Source organism: Notolepis coatsorum (assembly GCF_963971535.1).
Source record: "Notolepis coatsorum genome assembly, chromosome: 14".
Lineage (NCBI taxonomy): Eukaryota > Metazoa > Chordata > Actinopteri > Aulopiformes > Paralepididae > Notolepis > Notolepis coatsorum.
Genome location: NC_140178.1, coordinates 93,781,781 through 93,806,780, shown reverse-complemented (window position 1 = coordinate 93,806,780; position 25,000 = coordinate 93,781,781). Strand labels below are relative to the sequence as shown.

The following is a 25,000-nucleotide window of genomic DNA, read 5'->3' as shown; positions in this document are numbered from 1 at the left end:
GAACCTGACCGTGAAATAGAACAGCTATAAGTCTGATGGATGATTTGGATGCTGATATTGAAGCCGCGGAGATGTGTTGAACTGACGGCAGCAGCGCGAGGGTGAGTGATACTATAATGAATCGACTAGATCACAGAGAGCGCCAGTGAAGTAGAGAAATGTAATGTAACTGCACCGGTAAACTTCTATAAAGGATACTTTCGTATTATAACCCGACATTTGGACAATCCATTATTTGGAAAGTAGTTATTCTACACTTTGGTGTAGTGTATACAACTTGTATGGTCCGTTTTGTGACAGCGTCGCTGTCCATGGTCCTGAAGGTCGCATTTATACTAGTATATACAGCCTCTACAGTGCCACCACGTGATACAACGCAGCAAGATACAAAACGCAGTCTTTTTCCCGGGGGGAGGGGGGTATGGGTATGGGTATGGGCCTGGCCTGCCTGAGTCAAATTCCCGGTAGGAATTATGGTCCCAGTCCGCGACTGATAGGGGGTCTACATGGTCTGCAAGTGTGTATGATGCACACTCTAGTAAATGTGTAAATCACATTTTTTTTTTTTTTATATATATTTTTATATTTGGTCGCTTTGATCAAAATAACTTTAGCGCTGAGCATGATAGTGTTTGTAGCTCCATTCCGGAGTATGTTCCTATTACACTCACTGAACAAGAAATTGTGTCTAGCCTGTCTTGTATTAAGTCCAAATCTTCCCCTGGGCCAGATAACCTGAGAGGTAGAGTACTGAAAGACAATATTCATCAACTAAAAGGTGTTGTGGAGCGGGGCGGGACCGGTGTCATGGAGCGTGGTCGCACATTCAAACTGCTCCCCTAACTTTTACAAACTAACACTTTTAATGCCCTTACTAGTCTTTCTTTTCCCTTTTAATTGATGATTTTAAATATTTTTTTTTATTATCTTTTCCCCCCTTATTTTTCCATTTTTCTCCCCTCCCAATGTTAGTCGTTATGCCAATTCCCAATCCCCTTCCTGGTCGTTGCGCACTCTACCCCCTACCGTCGTTCTGGGAGGGCGGAGACTATCACATGCTTCCTCCGACCCATGTGTAGCCAGCCCACCGCTTCTTTTCACCTGGCAGCGCGGACTCTCACTGGGAGAGTGTAACGTGTGGAAGGTCACACTACCTCCCTCCAGATCCTTCCCTCGCTGTGCAGGCGCCCCGACCGAACTGTAGGAGTCGCTGTTTACAACGACCCGGACCCACCCACCGGCTTCCCTCCCGCTGACTCTGCCAATCGAGCCAGTATGACGGCTGGCTCTGACAGCCGGATTCGATACCAGTATCTCTTGCGTTGGTGACGAGCGCTTAGTCCACTGCGCCACCCAGCCGCCCTTAATTGATGATTTCGACAGTATAATATTTTTGTGACAAACATGGCAAACAAACAGACAAATAAGTACAGTGCTGCTTCCGCGGTAGCCGACAAGGTACAACCTCGGCCGCTAAGCACGCCCGAAACCACGCTGAGTGGTCCTAGCCTACAGATGAAGCACTTCAGATTCAGTTCCCTACTGCTGCGCCTCTGCCACTCTTCTATCACTTTAGAACTAGCACTCAGGTGTTAATTCTCGGGGGTTGGTGGCTGGGTCTAAACGTGAACAAAGGGAGGGTACTTAACGTAAGTGCTTCCCCTGGGAGGGGGTCTGGGGCTACTGCCCTCAGACCCCGAAGATAATTTTTATATGGGCAGTCTGACTTCGGGTACTGACCATATATTATTGTTGCAATGCATGATAAGTAAACAGTAAAATGTTTAAGTAAAATGTGCAGGTCCTCTTCTCAGACCTGTGGGGCAAAGCATTGCACACGCATCATGCCGGCTAGCAAGCTACACGTCACAGCATGTTGATACGATAGTAGCCCCTCGGATAGCACTCTGTGCATCACAGTCACGAAACGGGCTACCACGATAGCTATTAGCTAACTAACGTTAACGTTACAAGCTCAAACACCTTATTACTTATTACTATTGTCGTGTCCATAAGTTCCCTGGCAGAATACTTGTGAGGACAAAGGTATACAAAGATGAGAGAACCATTCTAAATCGGGCATGTTAGGAGTTTCGAGAATGCTGGCTACCAAGCTAGCTAACTTAGCTACTAACGTTATACACACAATATGTACAACGACACAATGATTTACATTATTACAAATATGGTAATGTGGTTGTTGCTTTTACAAATAGTGGTTAGCTTTAGAGATGAATGGCTATTGCTCAAAACTCTGCAGCCCGACTGCTAACTAGAACCAAAAGGAGAGAGCACATTAGTCCAGTCTTAGCTGCTTTACACTGGCTTCCTGTAACATTTAGAATTGACTTTAAGGTCCTTCTCCTTACATACAAAGCTCTAAATGGACAGGGACCTAGCTACATCGCCAACACTCTAATAAATTACACACCAGCAAGAACACTGCGATCATCAGCTGCTGGACTACTAGAGGCTCCCAGAAGCAGTCAAAAGAGGATCGGTAATGCAGCCTTTATCAACTATGCCCCAAAACTATGGAACAAACTACCCCAAAACATCAGGGAAGCCAACTCGCTAGACATCTTTAAAAGACAGCTTAAAACCTATCTCTTTGCTCAGGCATTTCACTGATAGATATCTGCTACCACCTAGTGGCAAGAGGAAACATCAGGGATATCCTGACACAACTTGCACTATTCTTACCCTGCCTACTCTTATACAATGCCTATCAAATTCATGTGTCGGTTATTGCACTTTTTACTTCTTACTGATGACTATTTTTAAACTGAATCATTTTAAACTATTTTTATTATTTGCTAGATCCAAATGTGAAACACTGTGATTATTTGTTCATGCAATAGGTCCCACTATTTAGTATGGGTTCGAGTCCCTGTGATCTAATATCACTAAAGTTACAGTGTGGGTTCGAGTCCCTGTGATCTAGTATCACTAAAGTTACAGTGTGGGTTCGAGTCCCTGTGATCTAGTATCACTAAAGTTACAGTGTGGGTTCGAGTCCCTGTGATCTAGTATCACTAAAGTTACAGTGTGGGTTCGAGTCCCTGTGATCTAGTATCACTAAAGTTACAGTGTGGGTTCGAGTCCCTGTGATCTAGTATCACTAAAGTTACAGTGTGGGTTCGAGTCCCTGTGATCTAGTATCACTAAAGTTACAGTGTGGGTTCGAGTCCCTGTGATCTAGTATCACTAAAGTTACAGTGTGGGTTCGTGTCCCTGTGATCTAATATCACTAAAGTTACAGCAATATGTACTGGGAAGTATGTTGGGAATTACAGGAGTATTACTGAATAGAGAGCCTATTAGGATGCTAGATCCTAATGTGAAACACTGTGATTTGCCATATCTTGCTATGCTCGCTCATGCCTGTATTTTTTATGTCCGTTCTATTTTATATTTTTTTTTACTATTTTTAAACTGAATCATTTTAAACTATTTTTACTATTTGTGTTACTGAAAACTGTAAGCGGAGAGCCTATTGGGATGCTAGATCCTAATGTGAAACACTGTGATTCTACCTGTCTATCTTTTTATGCTCGCTTATGCCTGTATTTTTTACTGTTGTGAAGCACTTTGAACTGCAACCTCTGTATGAAAAGTGCTATACAAATAAAGTTATTATTATTATTATTATGATCACGGAGCAATAGTGTTAGGTGAAACAGATAAATTTTCATTCATTCACTCCTTGGCAAGGCTCTCTGCTTCCTGCCACTACCTGCTGTGACTCTCAGAGACCCTGCTGCCCTGTACCTGGTGGCGTGTATCACTTTGTTGGATTTCGGTTTCCGGGTTCGCCTGATTGGCCGCGACGGCCACGTGACACGCCGTGGCCCGCCCCCGCGGCAGCGGCAGAGGCGGTAGCGGCACGGCTGCTGTGTTGACGCTCGCGGCGGAGTGGACTCTGGAGTGCAACAGTAAGAAGCATTTGCACTGCAACTCGTACACCTTACTGTAAATTGTACCTCATCCCATTTCTGCTTTGCACTATAGCGTATTGTATATTAGTACATTGCATAGTATATTGTATATTGTATGGTAACAGTCTCTGGAGCGCAACAGTAAGAAGCATTTGCACTGCAACTCGTACACCTTACTGTAAATTGTACCTCATCCCATTTCTGCTTTGCACTATAGCGTATTGTATATTAGTACATTGCATAGTATATTGTATATTGTATGGTAACTCAGTTACTTCTATTCTGCATCGAACATTGTACATATGTCTCTATACTATTTTATTTCATACTTATCTTGTCTAGCACAGTCTCTAACAGTAACAGTAAGAAGCATTTTGGATAAAAGTATTCTGTACTTCTGTATGACAACAATGTATGCCTTTCAAATGTTAAATGATAAATGATTAAATGATACACACTGAAATCTACGCTCTCTCATCCTGCTTTCCACAACGCGACAATATTATTAAACAGCAGCTCTGTCATTGAAGTGGGAAAAGTGAGCCGTATTGTATATTAGTACATTGCATAGTATATTGTATATCCTGCTTTCCACAACGCGACAATATTATTAAACAGCAGCTCTGTCATTGAAGTGGGAAAAGTGAGCATTAAACAGCAGCTCTGTCATTGAAGTGGGAAAAGTGAGCATTAAACAGCAGCTCTGTCATTGAAGTGGGAAAAGTGATTAAACAGCAGCTCTGTCATTGAAGTGGGAAAAGTGAGCATTAAACAGCAGCTCTGTCATTGAAGTGGGAAAAGTGATTAAACAGCAGCTCTGTCATTGAAGTGGGAAAAGTGATTAAACAGCAGCGCGTCTGCACTCAGAAGATGGCGCGACAAATTATTGCTCTGGCGTTGAAGTGGGAAAGCGGCAGTGAAACACAGCAGCGTGCCTCTGCCGCGGGGGGGCGTGCCACGGCGTGTCACGTGGCCGTCACGGCCAATCAGGCGAACCCGGAAACCGAAATCCAACTAAATCCGTTGCGGAAGTGATACACGCTACCTGGTGTGACGTCATCATTAAGATGACACACGCACGTTATGAACCATGGATTAAAATATGCATGTGCATGGAGCTTGTGGTTTGGTCGACAAAATCTTTGATAAAAACGCTAAAACTGGGTCAATTTCGATTTTCCCTCTTCATGAAAGTCACCCTAACCCTAGTCACATTGTTTATTGAACAAAAATACAACCTGCAAGTTGGCCTTTAAGCTAGTTATGACCATCAAATTGTTCAATTAAGCTAGGTGAACCACGTGCGTGTGCTAGCAAACTGTATTGCATTAACTCATTGAGCGCCTGACTATGTTGGACTCAGCACTTCTGGAAAATCATAAAAATACTATAGTCAAACCGGCCGATGAGGAAACCTATTCGGCTCCGTGGTATAGTCTGGCCCGAGCAGACTATAGAAGAAGACAACGGATGTGGGCCACCTAACATTATATGTATTGATCCTGTTCTGATTCAAGACACTTGGAGCGAGAGTGGAGTACCTACTGACAAAGGTAACGTATATTTTACGTATATTTTACCGAACCCCATCATAAAACATGCTTTTGTAATGATCGCAGCGTCGGAAAACTACCCCCCCCCCCCCCCGCGCGCGCGATGGCTTTGTGAAGAAACATGGTTGTGTTTACCTTTGACCTGGCAATAATATAGGTTTCAGGTGAGCAGCCACGAAATGTGCACATACCGCACAAACCACTCCGGCCTGGATTATTGTGAAACGGGGCGATTTTTTGCGTGGTATAGTGCACAAACAAAGGTATGTTTTGTCCCTGTTGGAGTATAAATCGTGCCTGTCAAATGAGCCATATTATTGTCTCCATAGCTATAATATAGAATATACGATGCAAACATTGTGAAAATGGTCAATAACGCTGGCGCCAGGGAGTAAAGATGGGAAAACAGCGTGGCAGTCAATGAGTTAACCTCTTAAGCCCGGAGCCCTATTTTCTGAAAATCCACCTAAAATACATACCTAAGTAAATGGAATATTTCTCCACTTCTACAAGGTCCATTTGCATGTTCTTGGTATCTAGGGACATCTATGGACCTCAGTGAATGTATTCCCAGTGTCAGAAATATTGTGTCTATTACTAGGCTTGCTTAGATTGTGATGAAACAAAGGAGAATATGAATAATTTTTCTTTGCATATTTGACAGTGAATAACACCATGCTAAAAGGACCAGACATAAAAAACGGCCACTGAGCTCATTCAGCACCTTCTTGAGATCACGTGTACAAAAGATCTAAGCAAATGAATAAAGGGAAGATGATTAAACAGAAGGTTTTGTAGATACAGTACTGAATTCTGCCATTTTTTGCTAGAACCGAACTGCGTCTAATTTATGGCAAACACGTGTGTCTGTTTGTGTGTCGGTGTGTCTCTGTGTGTGTGTCTCTGTGTGTGTCGGTGTGTCTCTGTCGGTGTCTCTGTGTGTGTGTCGGTGTGTCTCTGTCGGTGTGTGTGTCTGTCTGTCTGTCTGTCTGTCTGTCTGTCTCTGTGTGTGTGTCGGTGTGTCTCTGTCGGTGTGTCTCTGTCGGTGTGTGTGTCTGTCTGTCTGTCTGTCTGTCTCTGTGTGTGTGTGTGTGTGTGTGTGTGTGTGTGTGTGTGTGTGTGTGTGTGTGTGTGTGTGTGTGTGTGTGTGTGTGTGTGTGTGTGTGTGTGTGTGTGTGTGTGTGTGTGTGTGTGTGTGTGTGTGTGTGTGTGTGTGTGTGTGTCGGTGTGTGTCGGTGTGTGTGTGTCGGTGTGTGTGTGTGTCGGTGTGTGTGTGTGTGTGTGTGTGTGTTACCTCTGGTTGCTTGTAGTGCTCCAGGCTCATAGTAACTACGTTGATGCCGATGATCATGGTGATGAAGAGGTCCAGGTAGTTGTTGGTGCACAGCTTGTGGATGGAGCGACGCAGCGGTGAATAGTCCTCATAGTACGGCCTCTGGTGTTCCTCTAAAACACGCAAAGACACTGCACACACATCGTGTTTATAGTGTGATCAGGTGTTTATAATGTGGACATGATCAGGTGTATGTAGAATGATCAGGTGTTTATAATGTGGATATGATCAATGTTTATAGTATGATCAGGTAGTAGTGTAGGTAGTAGTGGACTTCGTCACATGGTGCGATAAAAACCACTTGCAGCTAAATGTAACAAAGACCAGGGAACTGGTTGTGGAGCTGGGGAGGAGGAGGAGTACATCTGTGTGACCCCCATTTCCATCAGGGGAGTCGATGTGGATATGGTTGAGGATTACAAATACCTCAGAGTTCACATCGACAACAAACTGAACGGGTCAAAACATGCAGAGCCACTCTACAAGAAGGGCCAGAGCCGACTCTACTTCCTCAGAAGGCTGAGATCCTTCAACGTCTGTACAAGGATGTTGAGGATGATCTACGAGTCGGTGGTGGCGGGCGCCTTCTTGTATGCTGTGACCTGCTGGGGCAGCGGACTGAGAGCGTGGGACGCAAACAGGCTGGATAAGCTGGTCAGGAAGGCCAGTAGCGTGGTTGGGGTGGAGCTGGAATCTCTAGCGGTGGTGGCGGAGAGGAGGAGCCGTGCTAAGCTCCATGCCATCAGGGACAACCCCTCCCACCCACTATACACAGACTTGGCTGACAGGAGGAGCATGTTCAGTGCTAGACTAACACTCCCAAAATGTAGCACTGAACGGCACAGGAAGTCCTTCATTCCGACAGCCATCAGACTTTACAATGCATCACTGTGCCTCACTGCATCACTGAGCACAGGGTGACAGTTATCTTCCTGGACTTTGTCAATATTACACTTAAAGTACACTTAATGTAGATATCTCTATTTTTTACTGTATATTTATATTATAATGTACATACATTACATAGGAAATGTGAATCCCGGACCGTATTTTATTTTATTATTATTATTTTATTCTTAGGCTTATTTTATTCTTTATGCTTAGGCAATTTTTTGTTATTCTTATTCGTGATTTGTTTTGTCTACCTAAATGTTTACTGTGAGCGATTTGTAGTGCCAAATTTCCCTCGGGATGATTAAAGTATTTCTATTCTATTCTATTCTATTCTAGGTGTTTATATTATGGATATAATCAGGTGTTTATAGTGTGGATATGATTCTCTCTCTCTCTCTCTCTCTCTCTCTCTCTCTCTCTCTCTCTCTCTCTCTCTCTCTCTCTCTCTCTCTCTCTCTCTCTCTCTCTCTCTCTCTCTCTCTCTGTCTCTACCGACCAGCCCCTTCATTCTCCTTACTCCTCCTATTTTTCTCCAGCATCTTCTGCCTCTTCTCCTCCCGTAAGCGCTCCTCCTCCACCTCCTGGTCCTGGCGGCACTTCTTGAAGTTCTCCACCACCACTCCCACGAACATGTTGAGCACGAAGAAGCTGACGATGAGGAGGAAGGAGATGAAGAACAGCAGCATCCACGGGTTGTGGTTCCTCACCGGCTAGACAGGAGGAGGAGGAGGAGGAGGAGGAGGAGGAGGAGGAGAGAGGAAGTGGGGAGGAAAGGAGGAGAGAGGAAGGAGGAGGTGGGGTGAGAATAGGAGATGAGAGAGGAGGAGGAGAGGAGATTTGGAAATAAAATGTAGAAAGAAAGAAAAAATTATTAAAAAGTGGACATAATATTTGTTTGTGTTCTCCACTGCATGGTACCTACTCGACTGTACTCTACTCTGCCTTTTCGGTTTTCCATTGCCAAAATTTGCGGATGGTAACTGGTACCGGGTACTTTTTTTAGTACTTGCTTTGTCGAGGTTCCAAGCGGGAAGAAGAGGTACCAAAAAGTGACGTGAAACACTGCAGACCACTGATTGGTCAGAAAAGAGAATCATCATTGCGCTACATGGGGGGCGTACTGCATAAAAACACAAACATCTTTAAATAGCCTTGCGACTACTAAACATTAGCATTCATTATTTGTTTGCAGTGAGAACAAAGTGCAATAAACAAAAAAAGATACATTCACAGTGTATTCTGCCTCATTTATTGATGAAACAAAACCAACAGCAACACAATTTACCACCAAGAACAAAGGTTGCTAATTTTGTTAGCTTATGTGACTGGGATTTCCCATTATAAGTTAGCATTGCAGCTAGTGTACTAGCTAATAAGGCACTTCATAGCTAGCTTTGATACGTGTGTGTGTGTCGTGTTGAAAATGACGTCACATCGCCCTCGCTATGACGACCAGCTACACTGACGGAGGGTACGAAGTACCAGGTACCGCGAGTAGAGTGGATTTGAGTAGAGTGGAGTCGAGTAGGTACCATGCAGTGGAAAAGTGGCCTAATACTATCAGCTTCTAAGGAAAGAGATTGTTTAGGTGTTCTGAAGGTCCAGATTAACACTGAAAGTCTGCGTTTATTAATTTGTATAACTTATATATTGTTTATATATATAAGATATATATCTTTACGTCATCTGTTTGCCTAACAGTATTCATCATTCGCTTATTGTATGTCCCATTCTTAACGCCGTAGGCGCCAGGGCGCGCGCCCCCCTAGACAGGTTTTCAGAACATGTTCAGGCATGCCCGGACAATCGAGAGAGCGCATTGATCTGTACAGGTGAACAGGCTGAGTCCACAGGGAACTAATATAGAGTGTGTGGGGAGAAGACGTGCAGCGGCAGCATTTAACAGGAAAACTAACAGAGCGAGAGAGAAGACGTCTGGTGCAGTTGTACACAGACCGAGAGCAGTGTATCGTTATAGAGAGCCACAGGGCTAATTAGATACCACTATAATATTGTCGAGCCATTATTGGCACAGTATAGTGACTTGTGTAAGCGAAGTAACGTGGAGAGGCTTATAGTTAAACCCAGCGACGTTCTGGATATAACTACTCATTGGAGACCGCCTGCGGGTTAGCTTCACGTACAAACGGAGCTAACTAGCTATCATCTATGCCAACGGGCTTTTGGATTAATAGCTATTAACCCTGCCATCGGGCGCTAGGAATACAAGGACCGGTTCCGTACGAGACCCCTTCTCCCAGCGACGACAGGATTATCCCACCAGTCTACAGTTTCTCTGGAGCAGGAGCTCTAGAGAGAACTACCGTCTCCAGCCACCATCTTGCTTCTCCCTGTGCCGCCTCGCTTCGTCTCACTCCATTCAGAGCTCCGCCGGTCGAGTATCCGTAGTATAGGAACTATCGTTACCGCTGACTTTGTTGCACTGACATTCTATTATTAAAGGAGAACCGTGATATATAATATGTATGTTTACTATTAACATTAAACTGATGCTTGTTCAACTTGTATCCCTGTCCCCGCGCAGTCAATGGAGTGTCCGCCATTTTGTCTAACTGTACTGTCTGGCCATTAATATTCTTTAGTAGTGGTTTAATCTAAACAATCTCAATACAGTCAGGGTTGTGTAGCCCCTTAGCTACAATTGGTCCTTCGAGCCGGAGGGTGTCAGTAATAATAATATTAGTGATAACATGGCCAGCAGCGGACACTCTCCAATCGGCTCTCCCCCATTAGAGCGCCCTAGGCGCCAGCGTCAGCCCCCTCCTCACTTGGAGAGCTACGCTGTAGAGTTACCTCCTAGCTTATCTACGAGGACGTTAAGCAAGGATAACATTGGTAGCTCAAGTATGCCCAACCTTATAGACCTGTCAACCCCAGACGTAGAGACCCCAGCTAGTTTAAGTGAAACTGACTTAGCTCACAGGGGGGGACAAGCGGGGCATGACTTGACTATACCCATAGAACAATGCGCCCCCGAGATGGACCTCGGAGCGCACGAAAGTAAAGAACGCCGCGCCCCCGAGATGGACCTCGGAGCGCACAAAGGTAAAGAACGCGCCCCCGAGATGGACCTCGGAGTGCACCAGAGTAAAGAGCACCGCGCCTCCGAGATGGACCTCGGAGCGCGGGAGAAGACAAAGTACAGCGCCTCCGAGATGGACCTCGGAGCGCGTGAGGAGACCAGGTCACCGCCAAGCCGCGCCAACTCCAAATCACCATCATCAGCGTCATCCCCAAGCGAGGCCGACCAGAGGCTAGCGCAAGTCCTGATCGCCACGATAACCGCTTCAGCGGAAAGAGATCGCCTCCAGGCGCAACAAGAGAGTGAGCGTGACCGCCTCCAGGGTGAGCGTGACCGCCTCCAGGCGCAACAAGAGAGTGAGCGTGACCGCCACCAGGGTGAGCGTGACCGCCTCCAGGCGCAACGAGAGAGTGAGCGCGAACATCTCAGACTGGAAGAGAATCGCCTCCAGGCTGACGCCACGATAACCGCTTCGGCGGAAAGGGATCGCCTCCAGGCGCAACGAGAGAGTCAGCGAGAACATCTCAGACTGGAAGAGAGGCGCCTCCAGGCTCAAGAAACCATGGAGCGAGACCGCGCCAATGCGCAGCGCGAGGCAGAACGAGACCACCTACAAGCACAAATGATGGAGCAAGGGCTCCAGAGGGTGACTCCCCAGCTCCCGGAGATCATCACGACAAGGGTCGAGGGCACCCTCCCCTCCCCGACAAAGCTACACGGGACCCCGCGTACGGGAAGAACCTGCTTACGTTGCAGAGCAGCTGGCCGAGCGACTACAAAGCCTGACGGAGGACGAGGGAGGACAGAAAGCCCACCCGCACCACTCCATCTCAGACCAGGAGGCTCAGCGCAGCCCCGGTCTCAGTCCCGACACGCTGCGTTATGAACCCCCAACACGTCCCAGTGGGGAGTTCAAGCACCAGACGGCACAGAGGAATAGTGCCTGGGAACCCAGCCCCTGGTTCCCGCCCAGCACGAACCAACGACCCAACGTACAGGGAGACTCGCCACGGATGCCTCTCCCCCCACGTGCGTCAGTGTCGCAGCCATCCATGGCACACTACATTGGGACACCCACATTCCCAGATTTCACAAGAGAAGACCGAGCGCAGTATACCGAGCTGCGTATGTGCCTAGAGACAATTATGTCCGGAGTACAGGATGAGTCATACAAGTATGCCATTCTCCTTAAACACCTCAAGGTAACTAGAGCGCACAACATAGCGCTGGCATACTCCAATTCACAAACTCCCTATTCTGACGCCCTGGTTGCCCTCGACGCACGTTACGGACGTACGTGGGATTATGTCATTCAGGAGATACGTGAGATCGAACGTCTCCCCCCGGCTAGAGACAACCGAGCCCTGGACGACCTATCCGTCAAGGTACAGTCCCTAGTAGGGATGCTCGGGTCCCAACGAGACCAGGGGATGTACGAGTTGTACGCCAACTCCAACGTGGAGCGCATATTGGAGAAGCTCCCCCCATTCCGCCAAGAACGCTTTCGGCGGCAACGAAACTACCGTGACCCGAATGGCCCAGAACAGTCACTGCTGGATCTCGCTGACTTCCTAGCCAGGGAGGTTAGCAGCCTAAGAATTGACACCTTCGCATGGGGTGGCTCGAACATTAAAGAGGGACCGAGGAGGTTTAAAGACCAAAGCAGGCCCATCACCGTGATGCACCAGGCCGAGTCGGTGTCACGGCAGAAGAGTCACAACCCCCCCGCCAAGGAGAAATGGAAGATCGCATGTCAATACTGCGACAGCGAACACTGGCTGTCACAGTGCAACGCATTCAAGAAACTGACCACCGCCGAAGTAAGTCAGTGGATTAAAGCTAACCGCCGCTGCGCGCGCGGCCACATGGCAGCAGAATGCCGCCTTAAGAAGAAGTGTGGCAAGTGTGATGGCGCTCACCTCGAAGCACTACATGAGAGCAACAAGCGCCCACCAGAAGACCAAAGTAGGCCCATCACAGTGATGTACCAGGCCGAGTCGGTGTCACGACAGAAGAGTCACAACCCCCCCGCCAAAGAGGAATGGAAGATCGCATGTTATTACTGCGACAGCGAACACTGGCTGTCACAGTGCGACGCATTCAAGAAACTGACCACCGCCGAAGTAGATCAGTGGATTAAAAAAAAAGTTTAGAACATCCGTTCGAAAAACCCTGGCGAAGTTCCAGGCCCAAAAACAGGCTTCGGGGACAGCCATAGTGTGTGTGTGTGTGTGTGTGTGTGTGTGTGTGTGTGTGTGTGTGTGTGTGTGTGTGTGTGTGTGTGTGTGTGTGTGTGTGTGTGTGTGTGTGTGTGTGCGTGCGTGCGTGCGTGCGTGCGTGCGTGCGTGCGTGCGTGCGTGCATGGGTGCGTGCGTGCGTGCGTGCGTGCGTGCGTGCGTGCGTGCGTGCGTGCGTGCGTGCATGCGTGTGTGTAGGCTTAGGGTTAGTGTATACCTGTTGGTCCACTCCCACTGCGTCCAACCCGTCGTACATGATATTGACCCAGCCATCCATAGAGGACAATACAAATAGAGACATCTGAGCCTGGATAAAGAGGAGACAGAGAAAAATACAAATGAACACACAGACTCCCACAAACAGACACTCTCATAATGTGAACACACACACGTAGAAACAAGCCTGTGTGCATTCAATCACACACACCCAGACGTGGTCCTACCATATCGGTTATATCAGAGACTATAGCTGCCTGCACATAATCAGCATTCTGTATGAATGAATGATCATTGCATTTATATAGTACTTTTTTCTAGACAAACATTGCCTCCTTCACCCAACCTTGGGCTATGCAGGCTCAATGGCTGCCATACACTGGCACCAGGCACACATCACAGTACACTACACAATGTGCTGAAAGGCTCAGGAGACAGGGATTGATACCAGCTAATTAAGGGGGGAGGGATGATTAGGTGGCCTTGATGACACCTACCCTCCCCTATCGCGTGAATACTTTTCGACAACAAATGTTTGTTTCCGCGTTCGAGTTTTGCGCGCTGATTGGCTAGGTCATGTGACATGTGCGCCAATCGTGGGACAGCAAGTTCTGCGCCTATTTCCGGGTCTAACAGCCTGCAAACTACCTGGCGTTCTATCGCCATGCTCTAAGACTAACTCTAACCTTAACCAACTTTGAAAGAGCGCCTAAGCTTAACCAGTGTAGAAGCTTGCGGCCCCACGAGTGGGCGTACATGTCACATGACCAGAAATGACCTGGCCAATCAGAGAAGCGGAAACAAACATTTGTTGTCTAAACTTTATTCAGGCTCCCCTATCCCCCACTACACCCCTCCTTCTAGTCACCCTCCTTTGTCTCCAAACCCCATAACACCTACCCCCCCCCTCCTATCTAAATCACCCCCTCCCTCCCACCTGGTTACCTGGCCCCACCCCTTCTATCAGAATCAGAATCAGAAAGGTCTTTATTGCCAAGTAGTTTTCACATACAAGGAATTTGCTTTGGTCGTTTACAGTGCGACATTAGCAGACAGACATTAAACAGACAGATAATACAATAAAGACGTGGAGTAAAATCAAATTAAACCACGACACCAATAAAAACGACTACTCTAAGCACCCGCTACCACCTCAGAGACTCTGGGTTCTAATCCAGCCGCCATCGGTACCTCCGGCTCGATCAGGCGTCCCTACAAACACAATTGTCAGTGTTCGCAGGTGGGAAGCCGCTGGGGTATGACTTGTGCTTGTTTCAAACAGCGACTCCTACTGGTCGGCGCCTGTTCAGCAGGGAGGAGATCTGGGGGAGATAGTGTGATAGAAAGGCAAAAGAAAAAACGATTTTTCATCTCCTCTCCATTCCTCCTCACCTGTACCAGGTTGTCGAAGTTGTACTTCTGTCGTCTCCATCTGTAGTTGGCCTGCAGACACTCATCCTTGTTCGTGATGTTCCTGGTGTCCAGACCTTCACAGCGGTAGAATTTCCCTTTGAACAGCTGGAAACCACAGAAGAAACGGTGTAGACTTTAACCCTTTCAGCTGTACGTTGTTGGGCTGTTTTCTCAGCAGTGACTTAAAGGCCAACTTGCAGGTTAAACCCTACTCTGCAATTATGGGTAGTTTACATCATTGGTATCTAATTTAATTATTAATTTATTACCATTTGACGCCGGAAATGCCACTCAGAAAGGGTTAAAAAGGTCCACGCACGAATCACATGCACTAGCAAATCTAAAAGCTTATCAGACGCTAACAGGGCCGTGACGTCACTTCAAGTGCAGGGCACCAGGGGGCTCTGAGAGTCACACACAGCTAGTGGCAGGCAGAGAGCCTTGCTACTACTAGCCGAGGACTGATGAATGAAAATGTATCTGTTTCACCTAACACTATTGCTCCGTGATCATAGCCATCCATCTCTAAAGCTAACCACTATTTGTAAAAGCCACAACCACGTTACCATATTTGTAATAATGTAAATCATTGTGTCGTTGTACATATTGTGTATACAGCGTTAGAAGCTAACGTAGCTTAGCTTGGTAGCTATTGTGCTAACAACATGCTCCGACGTCTAGCTTGTTAGCCGGCATGAATGCCCGATTTAAAATGGTTCTCTCCTCTTTGTATACCTTTGTCCCCACAAGTATTCTGCCAGGGAACTTATGGACACGACAATAGTAGTAGTTATAAGGTGTTTGAGCTTGTATGCCGGCTAACAAGCTAGACGTCGGAGCATGTTGTTAGCACAATAGCTACCAAGCTAAGCTATGTTAGCTTCTAACGCTGTATACACAATATGTACAACGACACAATGATCAAACACCTTATAACTACTACGATTGTCGTGTCCATAAGTTCCCTGGCAGAATACTTGTGGGGACAAAGGTATACAAAGAGGAGAGAACCATTTTAAATCGGGCATTCATGCCGACTAACAAGCTAGACGTCGGAGCATGTTGTTAGCACAATAGCTACCAAGCTAAGCTACGTTAGCTTCTACCGCTGTATACACAATATGTACAACGACACAATGATTTACATTATTACAAATATGGTAACGTGGTTGTGGCTTTTACAAATAGTGGTTAGCTTTAGAGATGGATGGCTATGATCACGGAGCAATAGTGTTAGGTGAAACAGATACATTTTCATTCATCAGTCCTCGGCTAGTAGTAGCAAGGCTCTCTGCCTGCCACTAGCTCTGTGTGACTCTCAGAGCCCCCTGGTGCCCTGCACCTGATGTGACGACATCATTTCGATTACACGCGCACGTTATGAACCATTGATTAAAATATCCACGTGCGTGGTGATTGTGTTGGGCAGACAAAATGTTTGATAAAAACGCTAAAACTGGGTCAGTTTCAATACTTTTTTTTCCTTCTTCATGAAAGTCACCGTTGGCCTAGTCCACATTGTTTATTGAACACAAATACAACCTGCAAGTTGGCCTTTAAAGGAAAACGCCAACATTTTGGGAAATTAGCTTATTTGCCATCTTCCCTGGAGTTAGACAAGAAGATACATACCCTTTTTGTCTCTATGCGTGCATTAGGCTTAAGGAACAGCCGCTCCGTTAGCGTAGCTTAGCTTCATCACTGGAAGTGGGTCAGACCTTTACCCTGAAGTTCCCTACAGTCCCCTACAGTCACGAAATACACTCCAAATACAACTCCAAAACGTTCCTGTAAACATGTTGTGACCTGTGTATTTACCACGTCGAGAAATAAAAAATAATTGAATTCGACAATTACGTTTTCTAAGCAAATATACTCTGATGTTTTTTTTCAGTTAATTTCATTCAAAAAATCCGAACCGATTGAAGTTTATGGATACCATGACTTAAAATCCTCTTACCTTGACGATTAAAAGCCTCCCCAATTTAGAAAACAGTATTCCCATGGCTGGTGTTGATATGCTGCTAGCTAACGAAAACCAACAACCGGACACTAAAGCAGATAACTAGGCTATCTTCCGGTCGGGGGGTTCCAAAATAAAAGAGCGACGTCTATAGCACCGGAAATACGCTTATTTTGTACATTATCTAAAATTAACACGACTAACTTTAGGTTAGTTGTAACGTTAGTTTAGGTTCGTGTTAACGTTAGATAATGTACAAAATAAACGTATTTCCGGTGCTATAGACGTCACTCTTTTATTTTGGAACCCCCCGACCGGAAGTAAAAATGTACCCTCGTTATTTGCTTTAGTGTCCGGTTGTTAGTTTTCGTTAGCTAGCAGCATATCAACACCAGCCATGGGAATACTGTTTTCTAAATTGGGGAGGCTTTTAATCGTCAAGGTAAGAGGATTTTAAGTCATGGTATCCATAAACTTCAATCAGTTCGGATCCTTTGAATGAAATGAGAATGTAAACAAACTGGCGTCACGTTAGTAAGTATCACTGCGTTGCGTGAAATCACTGACTGCGCTCCGAGAGGAGTGGTTCGGCAAAAAATAGTTCAGAGTATATTTGCTTAGAAAACGTAATTGTCGAATTCAATTTTTTTTTCTCCACATGGTAAATACACAGGTCACAACATGTTTACAGGAACGTTTTGGAGTTGTATTTGGAGTGTTATTTCATACTTATCTTGTCTAACACAGTCTCTGGAGCGTAACAGTGAGAAGCATTTTGTATAAAAGTATTCTGTACTTCTGTATGACAACTATTAAAGAAACTTGAACTTGAAGAAACTCGTATTTCGTGACTGTAGGGGACTGTAGGGAACGTCAAGGTAAAGGACTGCCCAACTTCCAGTGATGAAGCTAAGCTACGCTAACGGAGCGGCTGTTCCCTAAGCCTAATGCACGCACAGAGAAGAAAAGGGTATGTATCTTCTTGTCTAACTCCAGGGAAGATGGCAAATAAGGTAATTTCCCACTTTTTCTCCTTTTTTTCAAATTTTCTCCCATCCCAATTTCGTATTGCCAATGCTCCCCTTCAATTCTCCCCTCCCCTGTCTTGAACGTTGCTAGACTATGCCTCCCACTGGTCGGCTGTAGTGAGGATAGAAGCCTTGCATCACGTGTCCCCTCCAGTACACAAGGAGGCAGCTGTCGCATCTTTTCACCAGACAGCGCGGACTCTCAGTGGCGAGGAGTAACACGTGGGAGGCTCACGCTGCCCCCGATACTTCCTGTCTCTGCTGTACAGGCGTCACCCAACCGACCTGTAGGAGTCGCTGTCCACAACGTCCAATCCCCACCCATCGACTTTACACCCGCTACCTCTGCCAATTGAGATAGTATGACGACTGGCCGAAGCCGTAGGCAATGCTGACTTGGGGAGTCGAGACCGGAGTCTCTTGCATTGGTGACAAGCACAATCTCTGACCGCTACGCCACCCAGCCGCCCCCAAGAGGTGACTTAAGTTCAAACTTAGCATAGTTATAATGTTGCACAACAGAGATACGTAACAACATAACGTAAGTAAGCCTTAGGGTAGGTGTACATCATAGGCCTACAGTGTCCTATGAATTATACTCTAATGGTAAAACAGCATTTGTTCTTCCTCACAGAATAATTTGTTCATTAACCGCATGCCATTTTGCAACACAGTAACAGTAGAGACCAAATTTATTTATATGATATTTCAATATGGATCTAACTTGCTACAATGCTAAGATGCCAAGTGGCTCATGCCAACCAGCAACCTAAGCCGCATGGTAACCGTGACGATGTAACTCTTTGATCAACGATCGGCCACTTGTCTTAGTTATGACTTTACATCCAAACTAGTTAGGTTATGCTAAGTAATTGTGGTGCAACCCACATTTTAGTAGCTGATTTACAAACAAACTAGTAGTTACTAAGCCTCTAGTGTGGACTTTACACCTTAACTTAGGAGAGAACTTAGGCATAGCTGGTGCAGACCAGAGCAGGACTCAAACGCTTTCAACAGCCAGTAGCCATGGTTACATCAGCCTTAGGGTGTTCAGTTTTATGTGGGGTTGTATGAGGCTGTATATTTCCATTAGATCCCATTCAAACGTTGCACAATTGTGGACAAGCCTTGCCTGAAAATGCAAAAGGCAAATAAAATTACCATCCTTGATTCTATCCATAAAGAACTGTCTAGGATTTATCACCATACAGGTGCTAGGATGATATGGCCTGACAGTAGCAGGAATATACATACTTGTGTTTTTGTAAATGTGTGTGGTGGGCGCATGTTTAGACTTGTCCTAGTGTACAGTCTACTATCAGCTTGTAAGGAAAGAGATTGTTTTTTTTTTTATCCACTTTTTCTCCCATTTTCTATATTTTCTCCCATCCCAATTTCGTATCATCCAATTCAACCCTCCCCTGTCACGAACGCTGTTTCTTGCCTCCCACAAGCCGGCTGCAATGTGGACTAAGTCATACATAGCACAAGTCCCCTCCGGTACTTGAGGTAACAGCAGTCGCATCTTTTCACCTGCGCAGCTCGATCTCTCAGTGGCGAGGAGTAACGCGTGGGAGGCTCACGCTGCCCCCGACACTTCCTGATTCTACTGCGCAGGTGCACCAACCGACCTGTAGGAGTCGCTGTCCACAACGCCCGATCCCCACCCATCAGTTTCCCACCCCCTAATACGGCCAATGTGTATTAGTATGAACGACCAGATAAACTGAAAGCAATGTGGAGCGCTGGGCTCGAACAGGCAAGCCCAGCGTCTCCGTCATTCGTGGCGAGCGCCTTGCCCACTACGCCACGTAGCCGCCCAAGGAAAGAGATTGTTTAGGTGTGGATTGAGGCTGTGTGTGTGTGTGTGTGTGTGTGTGTGTGTGTGTGCGTGTGTGCGCGCGCGCGCGCGTGTGTGTGTGTGTGTGAGTGTGTGTGTGTGTTACCTGCACCCCCAGGATCCCAAAGATAAGGAAGAAGAAGCAAACGATGAGTGCAATGTTCCCGAGGGGTCTGAGTGAGGTAATGAGAGTCTCCACAACCAGCTTCACCCCTGGGGCTCGACTGATCACCCTGAAACACACATTTATTTATTGATTTATTGATTTAAATATATAGACGTGTACCTTTTAGTTCCGCAGAATAGTTCATTGCTGCTAGAGTGGTTTGTTTAATCGTTTTATACTTGTTATTTTGTAAAACATTATTTTTTATTTAAAGATATGTGTGTATATATATATATATTAACTCATTGACCGCCACACTGTTTTCCCATCTCTACTCAATGGCGCCAGCGTTATTGACCATTTCCTTGATGTTTGCGGACCCATCGTGTGTTCTGTATTATAGCTATGGAGACAATAGTATGGCTCATTTGACAGGCATTGTTTATAGTCCAACATTTACAAACCAGTTCATTTCTACATAGTTTAGTTTGTAGGCTATTCCACGCTAAACATTGCCCCTTTGCAAAATAATCCAGTCTTTTTTTCTAGATTGCGAGATATGACGTGTTATATGCATATGCCCAAATCGTTTGGGTTGCTCGCCTGTAACTGAGGGGGAGGAGTTCCTGCAGCCAGATTCACAGAGAGAGAAAGACCCAGAGACCCAGTTCAAAAGGTAGGCGATACTGCCACCTGGCGTAATTCGATCGTCATTGCAATTTTAACGTATGCAGTGGTGCCAGGGACACACAGGGAGGTCCGTGCGAGTGTTTAGAATGGGGATCAAAGGAAAAATATCAAAGGATCTTAAAACGAGAAAACTCGTTTTTGGCGCTGAACGGTTGGGTTTGAAACACGAGAATACTCGTTTTTGGCGCAGAAAGAGTTAATGCTGTCAATCTATTAAAATATTTAATCTGATTAATCGCATGATTGTCCATAGTTAATCGTGATTAACCTCTTAAGCCCGATGAGACCGGTACCGGTCCCAAAATGACATCACGTCATAAATAAATCTCTCCAGACTGTTTGACAAAAGTATCGTTTTATTTTTCAAATGTATTCAAGTATAAACATCATAACCATGTCACAACAGCAGTTATAATGTATATGATCATCAATACATTCGTTTACCAATAGGTTAAATTGTTATTAGATAGATTTTCGTTTTCGTTTTGGTGTTGTTTAGTTCGCGAAAGTCGACCATTTTGGAAAATTGTAGTTTTTTTGCTGCCATTTTTAAGAGGACACCGACAGCTTTTGACACCTATTACAGCAGGAACACACAGCCTGGCTACCTATTACAGCAGAAACACACAGCCTGGCTACCTATTACAGCAGAAACACACAGCCTGGCACCTATTACAGCAGAAACACACAGCCTGGCTACCTATTACAGCAAGAACACACAGCCTGGCTACCTATTACAGCAAGAACACACAGCCTGGCTACCTATTACAGCAGAAACACACAGCCTGGCTACCTATTACAGCAAGAACACACAGCCTGGCTACCTATTACAGCAAGAACACACAGCCTGGCTACCTATTACTTAAGCATTACATCACGAGACAGAGTGGGTTATCGAAATTAGATCACGCCTTAATAGTTCTTAACCAGTTCGAAACAAGGCGGACATTAATACAATTTTCAATCAATCAATCAATCCAATAACCCACGCTCACTTACAACAGCGCACCTCCATGTGAATGTGTGTTATTGGTTTGATTGATTGATTGCTTGAACATTTTATTCACAGTGAAATGAATGTCCTTTTGACGAATGGCATCTAACGCCAGACTTCCCGCGATTTATATTTTGTTCCACAATTACTCATAATCAAATTTATTTATAAGGCCCGACAACACACGTTAATGTCCCCATGGGCCGTACAGGTCTTCTTTAAACAAGTCAAGAAGAAAACATAACAATAAGTCAAGAACAGAACAAGAACACCATAAGGTCCAAACATTTTTAGATGAATGCAAAAAATTAAAATTAAAAATTAAAGAATGCAAGCATTCCCAGACATACCCCACGCGAAGGTAAGGAAAAACTCACTAAAACCTAACAATAGGGAAAAAAGCTCCACAGGCAGTGTGGAGGAGAGAAACCTTAGAAGGGCCATTCAAGGGGGGATCTCCCTTCTTAGATGTTGGTGATAGTAGTGTTGCAGACGGACAGTTGGTAAGCATGCACTCATGTGTGTAGTGAAACACAGATGAGTGCATGCAATAGCAACTGAACATTTTGAAAGATTAAAGACCCACCAATTACATAATCCAACATTTTGTAAGAAACTAACACATTCGCTGTGACAGAATCGTTTTTGATTTAGTCATTATGACGCTTTCAACACATAAAGATTCATAAAGATTATTGTCCGCCATCTTGGTTTTAATTCCTAAAACCACGAACGGCGGAGTGATTGTAATTAGGTTGTGGGCGGGTTCTGGGATCACGAACACACACACACACACACACACACACACACACACACACACACACACACACACACACACACACACACACACACACACACACACACACACACACACACACACACACACACACACACACACACACACACACACACACACACACACACACACACACACACACACACACACACACACACACACACACACACACACACACACACACACACACACACACACACACACACACACACACACACACACACACACACACACACACACACACACACACACACACACACACACACACACACACACACACACACACACACACACACACACACACACACACACACACACACACACACACACACACACACACACACACACACACACACACACACACACACACACACACACACACACACACACACACACACACACACACACACACACACACACACACACACACACACACACACACACACACACACACACACACACACACACACACACACACACACACACACACACACACACACACACACACACACACACACACACACACACACACACACACACACACACACACACACACACACACACACACACACACACACACACACACACACACACACACACACACACACACACACACACACACACACACACACACACACACACACACACACACACACACACACACACACACACACACACACACACACACACACACACACACACACACACACACACACACACACACACACACACACACACACACACACACACACACACACACACACACACACACACACACACACACACACACACACACACACACACACACACACACACACACACACACACACACACACACACACACACACACACACACACACACACACACACACACACACACACACACACACACACACACACACACACACACACACACACACACACACACACACACACACACACACACACACACACACACACACACACACACACACACACACACACACACACACACACACACACACACACACACACACACACACACACACACACACACACACACACACACACACACACACACTACCTGAGTGGCCGTAGTGTGCGTAGCAGGCGTAGGACTCTGAGAATGCCCAGGATCTTGTTTCCCCTGCTGGACGCCAGAGAGACCAGAATGTCCACCATAGACACAACCACCAGCACACCGTCCAGAACGTTCCAACTGGACTTAAGATAACTCTCCTTGCCAAAGCAGAAACCAAGAGCTATAACCTGGAAATAATGATAGAATACGTTTCAATAATAATGATAGAATAACATTGTTTCAATAATGATGGAATAACATTGTTTCAATAATGATGGAATAACAGTTTCAGTAATGATAGAATAAGTTTCAATAATAACAATATAATAACATTGTTTTAGTAATGATGGAATAATATTGTTTTAATAATGATAGAATAAGTTTGCTGAACTGCTGCGGTCAGGCAAGCGATACCGGAGTCTCAAGGCGAGCACAGAAAGACTCAGAAGAAGCTTCTATCCCCAGGCCATCAGGCTGCTAAACGAACAATGAATGAACACTACACAACAACAACCACCAAACGCACATAGCACACACATCCACACGCACACACTCACTTTAAACAAACACACTGTAGCACCCACTCCACACACTTTATAGCACACACCCACTTTAAACAAACACACTGTAGCACCCACTCCCCACACTTTATATTTATGGATGAAGGATTGCACTACAACTCGTACACCTTACTGTAAATTGTACCTAAAATTTTACCTCATCCCATTTCTGCTTTGCACTAGATAGTACTGTACATTAGTACACTGCATAGTATTGTGTATTGTATATTATATGGTAACTCAGAACATTGTACATATGTCTATACCGAACACTGTGACCTCATTTTTCTTCTTCTAAATTCATGCTATATTATGTTATTATGTTATTTGATACTATCTTGTCTAGCACAGTCTCTGGAGCGTAACAGTAAGAAGCATTTTGTATGAAAGTATTCTGTACTTCTGTATGACAACTATTAAAGAACTTGAACTTGAACTTGAACTTGAAGTTTCAATAATAACGATAGAATAACATTGTTTCAATTATGATAGAATAACACTATTCCAATAATGATAGAATAACATTGTTTCAATAATGATGGAATAACATTGTTTCAGTAATGATGGAATATTATTATCAAGGAATAACATTGCTTCATGATGAAAGTAATATTCTGGTATCATTATAAAACCAACAGACCACCCCTAATGTTCCTACTGGCCTAGACAGAGTTATGCTTACCACACCAGAAACCAAGAGCAACAACCTACTAATGATGGAGTAACATTGCTTCAAAATGATAGTAATATCATGGTATTATTAAAACACCAAGAAGACATTCTCCTGAACGGTCCGACTGCCTGGACATAGCTCCGCTTACCACAGTAGGACATTATTTTCACCACCTTGAGTCAGCCATAATAAAAATGTAGCTATATATTATGTAAGGCATGGCCGAAATATGATACCAGTTTAGCACAACAGTAATATCATAACATCCATAAAACATTAAAACACCATCCAACACAGTTGAGCTTTACACCAAGGTTTACTCGATTATTAAAACACATTTATTTGACCCAAGGTTATTTCCTGTTGTTGCAGTGTTTGCTAATATCTAAGCTAACAGGAAATAAACTGGGGTTCAAGCTTGTGCCTATACTGTAGCAACACAATTCTGCTTAAATTGTCTACAACATAGTGTCAAACTAACAGGCAAATGACATCACCAGTGGTGCAGTCGTGGTCACACGCGGTTACACGCCGTGTTACTAGATGATCACTGAGGCAGAAGTACGCGCGCACAAAGATGCGCTCTATCCATTCGTTGTGCGCGTGCGCGTGCGTGGCGTGTTACCAGTTCCCATATTACGACTGCACCACTGGACATCACCA

The 25,000-nt window shown here is 45.2% G+C and overlaps 1 protein-coding gene across 1 annotated transcript in view; it reads right to left on the bottom strand.

Annotated features, from left to right (window-relative positions):
* Window positions 1–25,000, bottom strand: part of cacna1ha (calcium channel, voltage-dependent, T type, alpha 1H subunit a) — a gene marked incomplete at its 3' end in the record, with an annotated part of 143,189 nt that overhangs the window by 21,896 nt on the left and 96,293 nt on the right. Inside the window, exons 20-25 of the mRNA XM_084329211.1 lie at window positions 23,108–23,292; window positions 19,565–19,691; window positions 14,607–14,732; window positions 13,216–13,305; window positions 8,215–8,428; window positions 6,786–6,937 (exon numbers count right to left, since the gene is read on the bottom strand). Coding sequence (XP_084185337.1) covers window positions 6,786–6,937; window positions 8,215–8,428; window positions 13,216–13,305; window positions 14,607–14,732; window positions 19,565–19,691; window positions 23,108–23,292 — 894 coding nt within the window. The remainder of the gene's footprint in view (window positions 1–6,785; window positions 6,938–8,214; window positions 8,429–13,215; window positions 13,306–14,606; window positions 14,733–19,564; window positions 19,692–23,107; window positions 23,293–25,000) is intronic.